Source organism: Phacochoerus africanus, chromosome 3 (genome assembly GCF_016906955.1).
Source record: "Phacochoerus africanus isolate WHEZ1 chromosome 3, ROS_Pafr_v1, whole genome shotgun sequence".
Lineage (NCBI taxonomy): Eukaryota > Metazoa > Chordata > Mammalia > Artiodactyla > Suidae > Phacochoerus > Phacochoerus africanus.
Genome location: NC_062546.1, coordinates 13,885,223 through 13,900,683, shown reverse-complemented (window position 1 = coordinate 13,900,683; position 15,461 = coordinate 13,885,223). Strand labels below are relative to the sequence as shown.

General features: G+C 51.7%; 1 protein-coding gene across 15 annotated transcripts in view; it reads right to left on the bottom strand.

Annotated features, from left to right (window-relative positions):
* Positions 1 to 2,450: 2,450 nt before the first annotated feature.
* Positions 2,451 to 15,461, bottom strand: part of ZMYND8 (zinc finger MYND-type containing 8) — a 131,986-nt gene continuing 118,975 nt past the window's right edge. For 7 of the 15 annotated variants that reach the window (XM_047770937.1, XM_047770935.1, XM_047770944.1 and 4 more), the window contains 6 exons: positions 13,605 to 13,683; positions 12,420 to 12,659; positions 11,172 to 11,329; positions 9,943 to 10,009; positions 5,905 to 5,988; positions 2,451 to 4,162 (listed from right to left, as the gene is read on the bottom strand). In XM_047770937.1, coding sequence (XP_047626893.1) covers positions 4,023 to 4,162; positions 5,905 to 5,988; positions 9,943 to 10,009; positions 11,172 to 11,329; positions 12,420 to 12,659; positions 13,605 to 13,683 — 768 coding nt within the window. In that variant the 3' untranslated portion in view covers positions 2,451 to 4,022. The remainder of the gene's footprint in view (positions 4,163 to 5,904; positions 5,989 to 9,942; positions 10,010 to 11,171; positions 11,330 to 12,419; positions 12,660 to 13,604; positions 13,684 to 15,461) is intronic. The other 8 variants (XM_047770943.1, XM_047770945.1, XM_047770947.1 and 5 more) reach the window with 2 other exon arrangements.

Sequence of the window (15,461 nt, the reverse complement as noted above, 5' to 3'; positions counted from 1 at the left end):
TCCAGCCTAACCAAGTTGACACAGCCAAGTACAGACTAGTCGGCTTACTAAAACCCTTCTGCTTCAACTAGCTGGGTGAATTCTGCTTTGGAAAACTCACCTGACAGACTTTGGACGGCTCAGCAGTGGGTGCTTATTTCTCGTCAACTCAAGGCCTTTAATTTCCCACCTTATGAATTTGCACCAGAAGCAGCCTGAAACCCACTTTCCCAGCTTCCCTTGCAGTTAAGACTGTAAGCATGTGACCTGGGTTCAACCAATCAGATATACCCAGACGGTACCCAGGTTCAGCAGCTCAAGTACACTCAGATGGTACTTAGACTCAATCCGCTACACCCACGTGGAACCCAGGCGTGGGGAACCCAGGCGTGGGCAATCCAGATACACCCACAGCTGACAGGGATGGAAGTGGATCCTGATGTGTAGAATTCAATCGAGCAAGGAGATGGAGGGGACATCATCAGGGTCACTACTGGGAACCTCACTGAATTATATACTTTGAACGGATAGACCTATGGTATATGAATTCTATCTTTAAAGCAGTTAAAAACAAAACAAAACCCACCCTGGCTTCCCATTGGAACATGATTTGACCTCCAAGCTCTCTTCCCTCTCTGATCTCATCAGCCTCACCCGCACCCTGAAACCCTCCATTCTGGCCTCATTCACCTTCCTCCTCTTCCCCGGAGGGTACCAGGTGCCCCACTTAGGCCTTTTATTCCTGCTCTTCCATCCACCTGAGATGCCTTTCAACCAGGTTTGTGCTCTGAGCTCTGGCTGCCCGTCAGGATCACCAGGAGAGCGTTACAAGCCCAGAAGCCCAGGCACCGCCCTGGAGAGTCAGAGGCCATTATCTGGGGAAGAAGGGTGGCATCTAGATATTTGTTGGCTTGTTTTCAATCTTCCCAGGTGCTTCTAACATTCAGCCAGCATTAAGAAACCACTGCTCCTTGGAGTTCCCATCGTGGCTCAGGTTAGGAACCCAACGTCTTCTCCATGAGGATGCAGGTTCAATCCCTGGCCTTGCGCAGTGGGCTGAGAAGCTGGCACTGCTGCAAGCTACAGTGTAGGTCACAGTTGCAGCTCAGACCAGTGTTGCTGTGGCTGAGGCATAGGCCAGCAGCTGCAGTTCTGACTCAATCCCTAGCCCGGAAACTTCCATATGCCAAAGGTGCAGCCATAAGAAGAAAAAAAAAAAGGAAAGAAAAAGAAATCACTGCCCTAGCTAACACATCTTCAGGTTTCAGCTCAAAGGCCAGCTCCCCCAAGAGCCCAACCCCAATCATACCACCTACCTTTCTTCTATATCCTGCTTATTTACCTTCAATGAGTCTATTCCACCTAAGTTTCTATCATATGCTTATCTGTTTCCCAGTGAGAATGTCAGATGGATGAGGACAGAGGTTGTGTCCCCTGAGCTTGGCTCAAACAGATGCTCAGTAAGCTACTGTTTTACCGAATGAACCTCCACCAGCCCGCGGTTGGTCCAGCTCCAGCTCTGGAGGCTGCAGTTCTGCATAGGCGCCACCAGGGGGCAATAGTGCCTGATTGCATTAAAGGCCACCCCAGACCCACCCAGTCCGCTGTGCCTGCTGCCATCCTGCCTGGGCGGGGCCGTCACTCAGAGGAAGGAGCAAGGACCAAGGCAGATGGACAACATGGTGTCCGTCCTTCCTCTCCTCATGCATAGATCCAAAGCCACTGGGCCGTGAATACACTCCACCCAAACTAAAGTCAAAGGGAAAAAGCCCTGCTGCCCTGTCCGGAACCTCCAAGTCCCTGCCCCTTACCTGGCTGCTCACTGTGCCCTGGATGCAGCCACCTGGGACGACCCCCATGGGTCCCTCACACAGCTCAGGACTCACACGAGGGACCTGCAGGTCTGTGTGCCGTGGCCAGTGTCTGCAGACCACCTGCAAATCCACCAACTGGGAGATGTCACACTGTCACCTTGCACATGGCAGGATCCCACACCCACAAAGAGGAATAGAGCAGCTCTGGTAAGGGCCTCTCTAAACCCAGCCCCATTTTGTTCCTTTCACAGCGCTGGACAGCAAGAGCCTATGGGCCAAATCCAGCCCAGGCCCTGCTCGTGTCCACCTGCGCGCTGAGCAGAGTATTTACGTGTTTAAATGGTTGAAAACAATTCCAAATAATTTTGTGACACACGAGGATGAAAAGAGCAGGGTGCGCCCCGGGCAGAGCCAAGGTCACGCATTGTCCCTGGAGTTCCTGGTAGCTCAGGCTTCCATCCATCTCAGCCCCCAACACACGGTTCACTCCCTTCCCACTATTTTTCCCAGACTGACCCAGGATTTCCCTTCTGTTTCCTTATTTATCATGTGCCCGCCACCCACGGAGGGGTCCTGACCTCTCCCAGCCCCGCCTCCCACAAAGCTGGCACGTCCGTCCCGACCAAAGGGAAAACTGCAAATTCGAGGACGCCCAAGTCATTTTTCCAAAACAGTTTAATTAAAAAAAGGTGAAGAACCTGAAAAAATTGAGGGGGGAGGGCGGTGGGGAAACCCAAAAGCGTGTATAGACTGTGTGAGTCCACGGGCTCAGTCACAAAGAAACACCGTCATCAAAAAAGATATTTAAGTTTAATACAAATTTTATACAAAGAAAATGTGAAAAAATACTTCCATATGCTAAAAGCAATTATGCTTCACAAATAAGGCCAGCTAGGCTATTTTTTTTTTTTTTTGACAACTGCGATTCACACACGTTCCTCCTCTCCTGTCGTCTTCTAAGACTCTTGATTTCTTCTCTAATATGGGTAACTAGCTGGAAACTGTACAGTTCGCATCCTCTTATCAACAATGAAGAGAAAGTAAACGAGACTAAAATGTACAACGGAATGTACTGGAATGATATCGTACAATTAATTTTTCTCATATACATACATCACCTTTTTGCTTTGTTCAATGCTTCTTGTTTTACACAACATACAAAATGGTACTAACAGCACGTAGTGTAACAGACAGCACGGCGGCGGCCTGCTCCCCTCACGCTGCCTCGGCTTCATGCTCACGGAAAAACGTAAAATTCCATCGTATAAATAACACAGACATGCTTCCTCCCAGCCTCCAACGTCCTCTGCGTGCGCCCTGCCTTTGAGGCCTTGCTCCCCAGAAGCACGGCCGTCTCTGCCCAAGTGGGGCGGAGGGTCTCGAAAGGACCCCCCAAGGCAGAGCCAAGAGTTTCTCTTTGCTTCCGAGCGTCCGACCCTAAGGCTTTTTCTCTGTTCTTTCTTCTGCAACTGAGCTGAGCGGGGGCCTGTTTGGAGTTGATCTTCTGTAAACAAGGACATGGGGTTGTTGGTTTTTTTCCCTTTTGTAGGAGTCGCGTCATCATGAAAATCACACAAAATAAACGCGCTCTTCCACGGGTCTTTCTGGGCCAGAGAGCTTGCGTTTTATAACATAATCATGTAGCATTTGAAAGGGGCCAATGGCCGGAGGGGATGTCCCCGCGAATCAGGGCGGGAAAAGCCTGATCCCCACGTGCTGTGTACAGACATCCGATGGAAACAGCTTAGTCCCCCACCCGCCCCTGCCCCCAGGCGACGCGGGGCGAGGACCTGTGTGCCACAGCTGTCCCTGTGCCCGCTCCACACCACCACGACAGGCAGGCTGGCTGGCCGTCCCTTCTCCAACATCAAACATTCTTTTTGTTGTTGGTAGTTTTTTTTTAATTGTTTTCTTCTCTCTCTCTTTTTTTTTATAAGTTAAAGTCAATACAAATATAAAAAGGGGAAGGTACTCTAGGCTCGATGACATCCACAAAGTGTACATTATTTACATCGAAAGCAGAGGTTTCCCGTGGGCGGAGCAGCCCTCAGTCAAGGCTAATGCTGGACGTGTCGTAGTGTGAGCCACGAGGGCCAAGTCTGAACGGTTGGCGCCCTCTGTCCCAAGGTGGCTAGTCCCCTGTCTCACATTTCTTGGCTGTTTCCTGTTTTCCTGGTGTCTATTGTTGGTGTTTTTTTCCCCCTCTCCAGGGGTGGATGGCTTGTGTCCCTAGTCCCAGAAGGCATCCAGCCGAGACTCCTTCGGGATGAGGCTCTTGGCACTGGGACCGGCGTTGTGCTCGGAACGGGCCGACCCTCGTTTCTCATCGCTGCCGCTCCAGCAACTGGACTTGCTACTCCGGGAATGGTCTGGGGAGGAAATCAACGGGAAGGGGGCTCAGCATTCCTGCCCGCCGCCAGCGAGGCGGAACCACCCCCTCCACCAGACCCGCACCTGCTCCCCGGGAAGCCACCTTCCCCTCCCGATGCCACAGCACAGGTGGTCCAAATCCTGCCACCGTTTACCAGCCCAGATGTGTGGGTCTGGGCAGTACAAAGGCAGAACCTGTTTTTTTAGGATGTAACAACAGCTGGCTGGAAAAACAGGAGGACAGAGAATAGTACAGATGAATGAAAAAAGTGCTAATTATCCAGGAAGGCAATTCTGGTGTGGTTCCTAGAACCAGGCACCTTTGGGGCATGACCAGACACCAAACACCCCATGCCCTCGTGTCCAACCCTCTGGCCACTAAAAAAGGCACTGAAATTTGGCATTCAATCTACTTACTGATGCTAGTGGAGTTTCTGTAGTCAGTTTATAGCAACCCGAAGAAGACTTATAACCAAACCACTCAAATGAGAGGCATGAGGAGCAGAATGGCTCCATGGCTAAGACCCACTTGGCGGCTCCCCAGCTTAGGGATCCCTGAAGGAGGCCGAAGCAGAGGAAGAACTAAGGGAGCTTCGAGGACGTGTGTCCCACAAGGAGCCACATCACGACTGAGTAAGGCGTGAGGAACTGAAGGCAGAGCCGGATGAGACGTCTGTCATAGGGTCCGACAGCCGGCCTGGCGGCTCAGCGGGATGACTGACCCTAAGAGCTACCTGCCACCAAGATCCCATCGTATCTTAGATCGTTTACCAAGTTCAGACAGACTGGGAAAAACTTTCACTCCTTGAGGTGGGGGTCCTAATATTTGACTGAAAGAAGGCAGCTGCCAAGCGTAGTGACAGAACGGGAGGGAGCAAGGGACCACATCATCGCATGGGGCTGACCTCTCTCTCTTACCGCCTGGTTATCCGGCAGGCGTGTGTGCGTGTGTGCGTGTGTGCGTGTGTGTGTGTGTGTGTGTGTGTGTGTGTGTGAGCTCTGAGCTCTGCTGCTGGAAGATAAGCAGTGAAGAGAACGATAAGGATCTCCCAAGGCATGAAACTCGGGAGAGAACTCCTCGGAGTCACTTGCCTCCATGACCAGAAGGGGGCGGTATGGAGGTGGGCAGAGCCGAGGTCAAGGATCGAGTTATCTTAAAGATCCTGACTCCACCTCTCCTTACGAGTTCTTCCCAATTTGTGATGCCTACACTGTTAATTCTCTGGAAGGTCTCTGGGGAGTGGGACGGCTGGCCGTCACCCTACAGAGAAAAATCCTACACCAATGCAGTCACGTCACATTGAGTCTCCCCAGCTGGGCCACTTAAAAGAAATGGGAGCAGGGCTGAGCTAAGCACGAGTGAATGTGCATCCCAGAGCCAGGCTGGCCAGCCGTGTGTAACTGCAGAACCTAACTCCTCCCATGGACGGGTCACCGGGTACTGGGCGGTACGGCCAACCTCTGAGGACCATCCGTGTTTACCCAGGAACTTTCACGAACAGAGCAAGGATGAGGCCCCGTCAAGAAGCCAGACCATTCGCTCTGGCTCCCCTACCTACGGCAGTTTTTGATGGCGGCCAGAGGTATAGCTAAGAAGAGACAAGGCAGAACAAGACCCACCACTCAGAAGAACAGGGGAGACACGCCCACAAAGAAAAACACACACAGACACACACAACACGAGCCTTCTGCATGCTGGGAAAAGTTCCCGGCAGCTTCTGTGAGGCAGGGTCATACTTACACTTCTGGGCGGGGTAGTTGGGGTGCGGCTGGTGGTCTGTGGTGGTTGGGGCAGAGGCGGGTTGCTTGTCACACCTGTTGCTAACTAAAGAGATAGCACAGGTAGCCTCAGAGTCTGGCAGAGAGCGTGAATCCACACACCCCAAGTGCTATGTCACTCATCAACAGGCTACTGGTCTTAGGACTGGCTGGCTGCTTTGCTGATGTCACCACTTTCCAACTTAACGCATTCGAGGGAGACACAGGCTTTTAAAAAGGCATGTTAAACCACGAATAGGATCACTGGACAGAGCACGGCATTACAAGTGAGAAATACAATGACATAAAAGCAACTACCTAAAGCCATCAACTCTCAGAATTTTGAAAGCAAAATTCTCAGAATCACTAGCTCTGCCAACAGCCAAATTCAGCCAGAGAAGGGAGAGGAGCTAGCAGCACACTTAGGTAGAAGGCTCCATCCAAGGAATCCAGATTATGTAGGACAGGTAATCACTAATCTACTGCCAAGGACGATGACAGGACAGGCAAGAGAGGGTGACGAAGATGCATGTGGTGAGAAGAACCGAGGGAGGGGCTACAGACAAGACATCAAGGGGGCCACTCCTCAACTATGACGGTAGAACACCAACAAATACAATTTGAAATGGAAGAGTCAGAAATGTGTGATGGGTAAAGTATCTCAATAAAATCACTGTTACAGTGAAGAATTTGGTGGGGAAATCATTGAAGATGTGATAAAGGAAAAAGATACATAGAAACTCTAGGGAAAAGCAAGGCTATATAAAAATGGAAATGGAATCATAGTACACTATCTGACTCTGCGACAAATGGCATGATCGTAACGATGGAAACAGAGGTGACCACGTTTCAGGTTTCAGACTCAGCCAACAGCCCAAAGTGAGAAGCCCCAGTGGCAGGAACAGACAGAATGCACGTGTTCTCAGCCTCGACGGGGCAAAGTCACAGTGGAGAAGATACAAGTCTAGATGTGATGGGGTAGGAGAGGTGAGTGAGGAGATGAGCTGTTGAGGGAAGAGTCCGGAGATGCTGTCTCAGGCTGACGGAACGAGCACTAAGGAGTAAGTGTTTTATTTGACCAAGGTAATCCCTAGAGCACATCAAACAGAGACGGAAGGGTTTGGGAGGAGGCGAGAAGAGAGGCGATAAAAGACCCAACTCTCATCTTTTAAAGCCAGAAGTCAACAAGCAATGCCTACAAAGTCCAGAAACGGAAGAATGGAGAAATGCATTATTTACTTTATCCACAAATAAGGAGGCTTCGAAATACCAGATGCACCAAACGCAGCTGTGGAAACTGGGACAGGAGTTGTCTTCCCTGCACAATGTTATTTTCTCTGAACGACAAGCATCCCTTGGTATCAGGGATGATACAGGGGATTGGTTCCAGAATCCACCATAGATACCAAGACCCAGGGATACTCAAGCCCCATGGTTGGCCCTCCATATCCACGACCACAGATTCAACCAACTGCAGATCTTATAATACAGTAGGTAGCAAGGGGAAAAAAATCTGCATATAAGTGGACTCCCGCAGTTCGAACCCATGTTGTTCAAGGCCAAATGTGTATGAGTGCCCTGCTTTCACATCTTAAAATGAAGAGACAAGTGAACAGGAGAGACCCATGCCCACCCCGAGGAAGCTCACAATCTTCCCCAGGCCCCTTCATCCTCCCACAGCCCCTTCTCCATCCTAACCAGACTCTGCATCTCACCATCCCGGCGCTAGAGCTTAGTGTCAGCAGAGCGTGACAGCGGCAGCCGTTAGACAAGGAGCAGTCAGGAGGGGGGTCTGTCTGTCTGCTTTGACACGGCCACTGGTCAAACGCTTTGGTGAGTAAATGGGGCCGTGAGAAGGGCGGAGACCATCCTGGCCCCGAGGGACCTCCCGCTCTGTCCCTTCTGCTCACACTCTGGAGTAACCCACAAAACCACCTGAAACTTTCCTCCAGCTGCTGACAATTCGGGGTCCTTCCCTCCCTCCCGGCCCCTCTCCACACCCCCAGCACCAGTCGCCAGCATCTTCCAGGCTCTCTAACCTCCCTTTCTATCCCCTCAGACGGCAGGGTGCTTTAGGTCAGGGGTCAGACATCAATGGCCCAAATCCAGCCCAGAGCCCCTTTTGCCAAAGACAGGTTCAGCAGGGCACAGCCACACCCATCCGCTTGTGCGTCATGTCTGCTTTCATCCGACAATGGCAGAGTCGAGGGGTCCCGCCTGACAGAGACTGTGTGGTCCTCGAAGCCGAAAATAGTTAAGTCTCTGGTCCTTCACAGAAAGCCTCCCACCCCCTGGGCTGAGTAACACCTCCTTCGCCTCAGATCTGGGATGCGATGCGTCTACGGCCTTCCTGCACACACGCCTCCCTGTTCCAGCAGAGTCCATGCCCCTGCCCCTGGCATCATCCATCTTCCCCAGGCCCCTTCATCCTCCCACCTGGATTCCGCCCCTTTGCTGCTCCCAAACCGCAACGGCGCCCCCTATCTGCAGCAGCATTTCCCCAACGCGAACCCTTCCCGCTCCACAGGCCTGTGCAGTCTGGACACACCCACAACCGTCCTCTGACGGGCTGAGGGCCTGTCTTCAATTTAAACTCCATTTCAGCTGAAGCCAAACGGAAACTCTTCTATCACCACCAAAGCAGGAGATCAGTCATATCTGCCACACACGGAAGGCAACTCTACACATCAACATAATGAAAACCAAATTCTGGTAGAAAATTCTACGCGGGTTCCACACTGCTCAAGTCTCAGGTCTGCTCTGTCTTTGTTAAAGAGGAACTGGAAGGTGTCAAGGAAGTCATCTGAGCCCCAAACGGAACTCGCTCTCGGGGGAGTCATCAGCACACAGAGGGCACTGGCAAGGGAGCTCATGTCTTCAACTGCACGGAAAGCCGAGTTCCTCTTCTCCCTAAAGTCAGTTCGTGCCCCAAACTGGATTCCCGCTTTCCAGGCCCTTCAGGAAATCTTCTCCAGCCACCCCAACAGGGACAGCACTTCTCCCTCTATGTACTTGATAGGCAGAAGTGAACGCAAGTGCTTGGTTTTCAGCTGAAGAGAGTTAACTGTCCAGCAGAGAGAAAGATCCTGGAGCTAAAGGGCCTTGAATTAGGCAGAACTGTCCTCAACGTGTACACTGTCTCTGAACCCTTCTGGAATGCCCAAAAAACTGGTTTGGGGGGGTGGGGTGCCGGGGGAAGACCTGTCAGGCCAGAAGAGAGGACAGCTCAAGCCCCGCCGAAGAGGAAAACCCAAAGACAGCCGCCCAGGGGATCCCTCGAAAGCGGAAGGATTTTTACAGAAAGATAACCTACCAAACACTTTCTTTTTTCCTCAGGAGACTCAAGAAGCACCACTACCCGTGGGCACTGGGACTTTCGGGACAGTCTCACAGAGTCTCGTTTCCTGTGGTCATTTCTCGGAGGGCAGATCTGCCCAAACCAAATGCAACTCTTATCCCATCCCAGGATGGCAAGAGAATCCTTGGTCCAAATGAGGGGGTTTCTGTCTTTTTTTTTTTTTTTTGGTCTTTTTAGGACTGCAGCCGCGGCATATGGAGGTTCCCAGGCTAAGGGTCCAATTGGAGCTGCAGCTGCCGGCCTACGCCAGAGCCATAGCAACTCGGGATCCAACCTGCGTCTGTGACCTACACCACAGTGCACCGCAACGCTGGATCCTTAACTCACTGAGCAAGGCCAGGCATCGAACCTGCAACCTCATGGTTCCTAGTCGGATTTGTTTCTGCCGCGCCACGACAGGAACTCCCAAATGAGGTTTGATGTGATGCCCCAAGAAATAAAACAAATACAAGTAAATACTGATCCATTTGGAGAAGTGCCTGAAAGCTGTCTTGCCCAGCCACCCCCACCCCCACGGACCGGCCCAGGGCACCCTCCAGGGCCCCCAAGGATCCGGAGTTTGAAAGCCACTGCCCTAAGCCCTTCAGGTTCCCCGGGAGGAGGGATTCCCCCACGCCCAAGCGGATCATGAGAGCACCATTCACCCACCAGGGGGCAACATACCAGAGCCTTGGTTGGAGCCTAAGAGAATGGAGGAGGGTGTCTCCCTGGAGCCAGAAAGGTCGAGGGTCTAGAAATACAAAAAGAGAAATGGAGACAAGGCACTGGGGCCAAAAGAGCCCCCCAAGGATTCATGGGGGTGCCTGTCACGTCCCTACAGCCCCTTGGTGCCCTCTGCCTGGCACACTCAGGTGGGTGAGGCCAAGGCAGCTGGGTTGGTCCTAAGCCTGAACTCTCTTGTGCTGACTCCCAGACGGGATGAGTGAGAACACAGCACCGGGAGGCCCCTGACTCACCTCTATACCTCAGCTTCCAAAACACTATTTCCTCAGCTCCCCTCTCTGACCTACCCACCCTCCAGATTTCTGCCATAACCAATAAGTAAGTACAGCTGTCCCTGGGTACCCAAGGTGGAGGGGTGCCAGGAGCCCCCGAGGAATACCAAAATCTGCGGATGCTCAAGTCCCTGAAACAAAATGGCCTCACATGATGCAGACAGCAGACCCCTGTATCTGAGGGTTTCACGTCCACAGATTCAACCGAACGCAGGTGGAATTTCGGCTGGTTGAATCCACGGATGAGAAACCCAAGGATACAGGGGTCTGACAGTCCATCACAACAAAACTGCCTCAACTCACTTTTATTTCACATTAACTTCTTTACAGGGCAATAATGCCAATAAAATCGAAGAATTCTGACTGCTAGGATAATTTGGTATTTTTCCTAATTTACATGATATAAGTACATAGTCACTATAAATACAGAGTGACTAAAAATTTTGAAAAGGATCAACGTGCCACCTAAAATAACATTTGCGTACAATCCCTGATACGTATACCACACACCAGAAAAGAAGGTAGGAGGTGCCACCTTCATGTCCAGTACGGCAGCCGCCGGCCACCTGACTGTATTTAAATTGACTACAACTCAAAAAAGTTTAAGATCCAGGTCATCCGTCACCCCAGCCACAGTTCAAATGCTCGACAGCGACGTGTGGCCAGTGGCGCCCACATGGGGCGGAGCAGGCAGAGAGCGTCCCCATCATCACAGAAGGTTCAGGCGGACACGCCGCCCCCAAACCACGCCTGGTGACAAGGAGCTCTAAGACGGTCACCCACACCTGCAGCCTGAAGACAGACAGACCTCCTCCAACAGGGCACTCGCTGGGCGGCAGGCACGGGGACGGGTCTGAGACTCTGCTTGGCCCAAGGGCGTGGGGGACGGACACTCACTGAGCCACTGTCCTTGCTTTTCTCAGCTGGGGCCTCCTTCTCCTTCGAGGCGCTGGCTTCCGGGGGGGCTGCCTGCGTGCTGGAGGCGGCCCCCTGGGACGGCTTATTTAGTGTGTCCGTGTTCACCTCCGGGTCTGCTTCCTGCTGAGGGGCGGTAGCTGAGGGCAAAGGGGGACAGAAGCCACACATAAGCCGAGCGTGGTGGCTCTCGGACCTGCAAAGACACCTAGACCACACAAACCAAGCTGCCGCTCAGCCCCACCCAGCGCCCGGCACAGGCCCAGGGCAGCCGGACCAGAGCGTTCCAGAGGCGGGAATTCCAGACTTCGTGCAAAAGTATGTTCATTTTTAAGACTCTGTGATTCAAGTTTTATTCAATCATCCTGAAGAAAGCATGTTCGTGGAACAAACAGCCTGGGTACCCACTGTGCCAGAATCACTCCTTTCACCACGTAGACCAATTTTTGTCCCCTGGACCTGTGACCCTGGAACAGTTCAGTTGGACAGTTCTGACAGACCACTTGGGCCACAAATGCTAAAACTTCTTCTCTTCCGGAGCTTCATTAAAAAAGCGTCCCAACCCCTGCCCCAGAACTTGGCCAGATTGGGCCATCCATACATCACCTTTGAAAATTTTGCCCTTCTGTAGAAGTCCTCCCTTGTCAATTATTTACCTGATTTTTATTTAAATAAATTCTCTGAAATGGAAACTTAATTCTAAACAGAGAAGGCTAGTATGGATCGTAAATAAATACTAACTGTAATTTTTTTTTTTAATTTTTAAATTTAAAAAAAAATTTTTTTTGCCTGTGTCTGCAGCACGTGGAAGTTCCTGGGCCAGGGATCAAACCCGCACCACAGCAGTGACCCAAGCCACTGCAGTGACAACACCAGCTCCTTAACCCATGGCACCAAAAGGGAACCCCAGCATTTCCTGCTGGAGCCTCCTGGCCTGGGATCTGCCTGATCTGTATTAGAAAGAGATTCTGGAGTTCCTGCTATAGTGCCGTGGGTTAAGAACTGACTGCAGCAGTTTGGGTCCCTGCAGAGGCCCGTATTCGATCCCCGGCCTGACGCAGTGCATTAAAGGATCCAGTGTTGCAGAACCTATGGCACAGGTTGCAGCTGCGTCTCAGATTCAGTCCCTGGGCTGAGAACTTCCCTGGGCTGCAGGTATAGCCGTTAAACAGAGGAAGAAAAAGAAAGATTTCAAAGACAAGTAAGTCCCACACCAGGCTGCGGCGCTACCTGACTGGGTGCAGGACTTCATGTGCTCGGGCCAGTGGGCCTGCTGGCAGGGGTAGTCGCAGTAGCTGGTGTTCCAGCAGCAGTAGAAGATGGCCTCCTTCTTGCAGTTGGCGCACCACTGCTTCTTCTTGGTCTCATCCACCGCCTGCTGCTTCTCCAGCTCCAGCTGCTTCTTGACCTCAGCGATGAGCCGGTCCCGCTCCTGCTCCAGGCTCTGCCGCATCTCCGCCATGGTCAGCTCTGCCGGGGCAGGGAGAGGAGGCGTGCTGCACACCCGTCCCCCAGCTCAGGGTCGGGGGCGTGCACTCCAGATCAGAGCCCCAGGGACACAGCTGTGCAACCTGGCTCAGAGAAGCCCTGGCGGTGGGACCCCCTGGAAAAGGCAGCCAGCCTCCCCCAGCCCATGTCATCGTGCTGACTCGACAGAGCTGCCCGTGGCAATGAACGTGGAATGTGGATGGGAGCACGTGATGCGATGCTGTGGGAAGCCCTCAAATAAGCCCTGGGAAAGAGTCCCACTGAACTCACTTTGGGTTTTATCACCAGCCTAACGCTCTCTGTCTTTCAAAGACTTAGCGAGCACCCACTCTCTGCAGCAGGCACTGTGGCAAGCACTTTATAAAGATGCAGGCCTTTAATCCTATGCTAATCCTCTGAGCTAATAAGTACGCCTATAATACCCCTTTCAGAGACAGGACACTGAGGCGCACAGCTAGAAAGGGCAGAGCTGGGACTAGAACTTGGACGCATTTCCTTCTTGGTGTGTTTAGCAGCAGTGGCTCAAACTGACTGTGTCTGTGCCTCCGTTTCTTCACCTGAAAACTGGGATAACAGAGACCTTTTCATCAGAAGGATTTCTGCGACAATGAAATACTTCATGAAAAAGTACTTAAGATGATTCCTGGAGCAAGGTCAAAGGTCATAAGCAGGAGCTGCTACCAGGTCTGCGGTGAATACACTGCAGATGCTGGTACTGTGAAGCGAAGAAAGAAGGGTGCCTGCCAGCTCCTGCCTTCAGGCCTGGTTTCTCCAGGTTAGACTCCCCAGGATGCTGTGGTCTCCCCACAAGTGATAAAACCCCTTGGCTTACTTCCAACCCAATTCACATCTGGGCCTGACTCCAGAGGGGCCAAAAAGTTCACATCTGGAACGTTCCTCGGTGGAGACGGAGTCACCCAGACTTACCCAGGTTGTGTTTCATTTCCGAGAGCTCTTGTTGGTGCAGCCACTGAAGCTTCTCGATCTCGATCCTTAGCCTGCGAATCTGGAAGGAGAGCGAGAGAGAAAGACATAAAAAGTGTATCCAGGTGCCTTTCACCAACCGAGCTCAGAAGCTGTAGCCGTCACTGCCGGGCTCATGTCACGTGCTGAACCAGAGAGCACGCAGGCGGGTCTTCCCACAGCCGCTGTCAGAGAGGCTTAAACCAAATTTGAGAGAAGTGCTGCTTCAAAAAACCAATTACAAGCCGTCTGTCTTTTCCAAGATACGCTCCAGGAAAAAACACTTCAAGTGAAAAATGAGGACTAGATTTTCATAACAAAAGGTCTGACTGGGGAGTTCCCTTGTGGTGTAGTGGGTGAAGGAACCAGCGTTGTTGCTGCTGCAGCAGCTCTGGTCGCTGCTGGGGGATGTTCAATCCCTGACCCAGGAACTTCCATGTGCTAAGGGCACAGCCCCAAAAAAGATTTGATTAGGACTTTGGTCCTTATCTGTTTCAGTTTTTGTTTTGTTTTTTCTCATCTCATCCCGAAGATTCTAAGTGACGGCCATCATCACACATCTGAAATCCCAAAGCCGAGCATTTCTGAAAACGATAAGGAATTTTGGGGGATAGGAACAAACGTGGGGCCAAATTCATCCGGAGGGGAGGGAAATACATACCCAGTCCACACTGCCACAAGGCTGTTCACAGTGCTTACTAAACACAGTGCTTCTCAACCGGCGTGATTTTTGCCCCCCCTCTTCCCTCCATGACACTGAAATGCCTGGAAGCATTTGGGGTTGTTTCTGGCATCCAGCGGGTAGAGGCCAGAGGTTCAGCCAAATACTCCACGATGGACAAGACAATACCCCACCACGGTGAATCAGCTGGCACAAATGTTAGTAGCATCAAGGTTGAGAAATCCTGATTTACTAAACGCAGTGGGGGGAGTTCCCATCATGGCTCAGAAGTAATGAACCCAATATCCATGACGCAGGTTCAATCCCTGCCCTCGCTCAGGAGGTTAAGGATCCAGCATTGCTGTGAACTGCCTGGTGTAGGTCACAGATGCAGCTCAGATCCTGTGTTGCTGTGGCTGTGGTGCAGGCCGGTGGCTACAGCTCCAATTCGAACCCTAGCCGCAGGTGCAGCCCTAAAAAGACAGGAAAAAAAACCCAAAAAACCACATTGGGAACAGCCATACTCTTTTTCACTGCAGAAATGTTGTGTCTAATTGGGGGGAGGAATGCTTATTAGCTCTTTAAAATCTGGAAAATTCTGGCACATATCTGGACCCAAGGTTTTAGGTAAGACACAATGGATCCATACTTTTAATCCCATGCCAATTTTAAAAATGAACAAAAAAGGGAGTTCCCGTCATGGCTCAGCAGTATCGAACCCAACTAGGATCCACAAAGATACAGGTTCGATCCCTGGCTTCACTCAGTGGGCTATGGAGCCGGCGTTGCCATGAGCCGTGGTGTAGGTTGCATACTCAGCTCAGATCCTGTGTTGCTATGGCTGCGGTGTAGGCTGGCAGGGGTAGCTCTGAGTCAATCCCTAGCCTGGGAACGTCCATATGCTGCAGGTGTGGACCTAAAAAGCAAAAAAAAAAAAAAAAAAATCCAAACTTGGGGAGAATATGAAGGAGTTGATTTTATGTGGAGCCAAGAGAACCGGGTTCCAGTTTTATCGGAGGGCTGACAACTTGGGCTCTGGTTTTGGCTGGTTGACTAGAAGTGAACTGATTGCACAGAACAGGTTGTGCCTCCACAGTGCCAGCCTCCTGGCTAAATGAAGAAACACCGTCACCACCAACCCCCGTCAGCAGAGCGAGCTT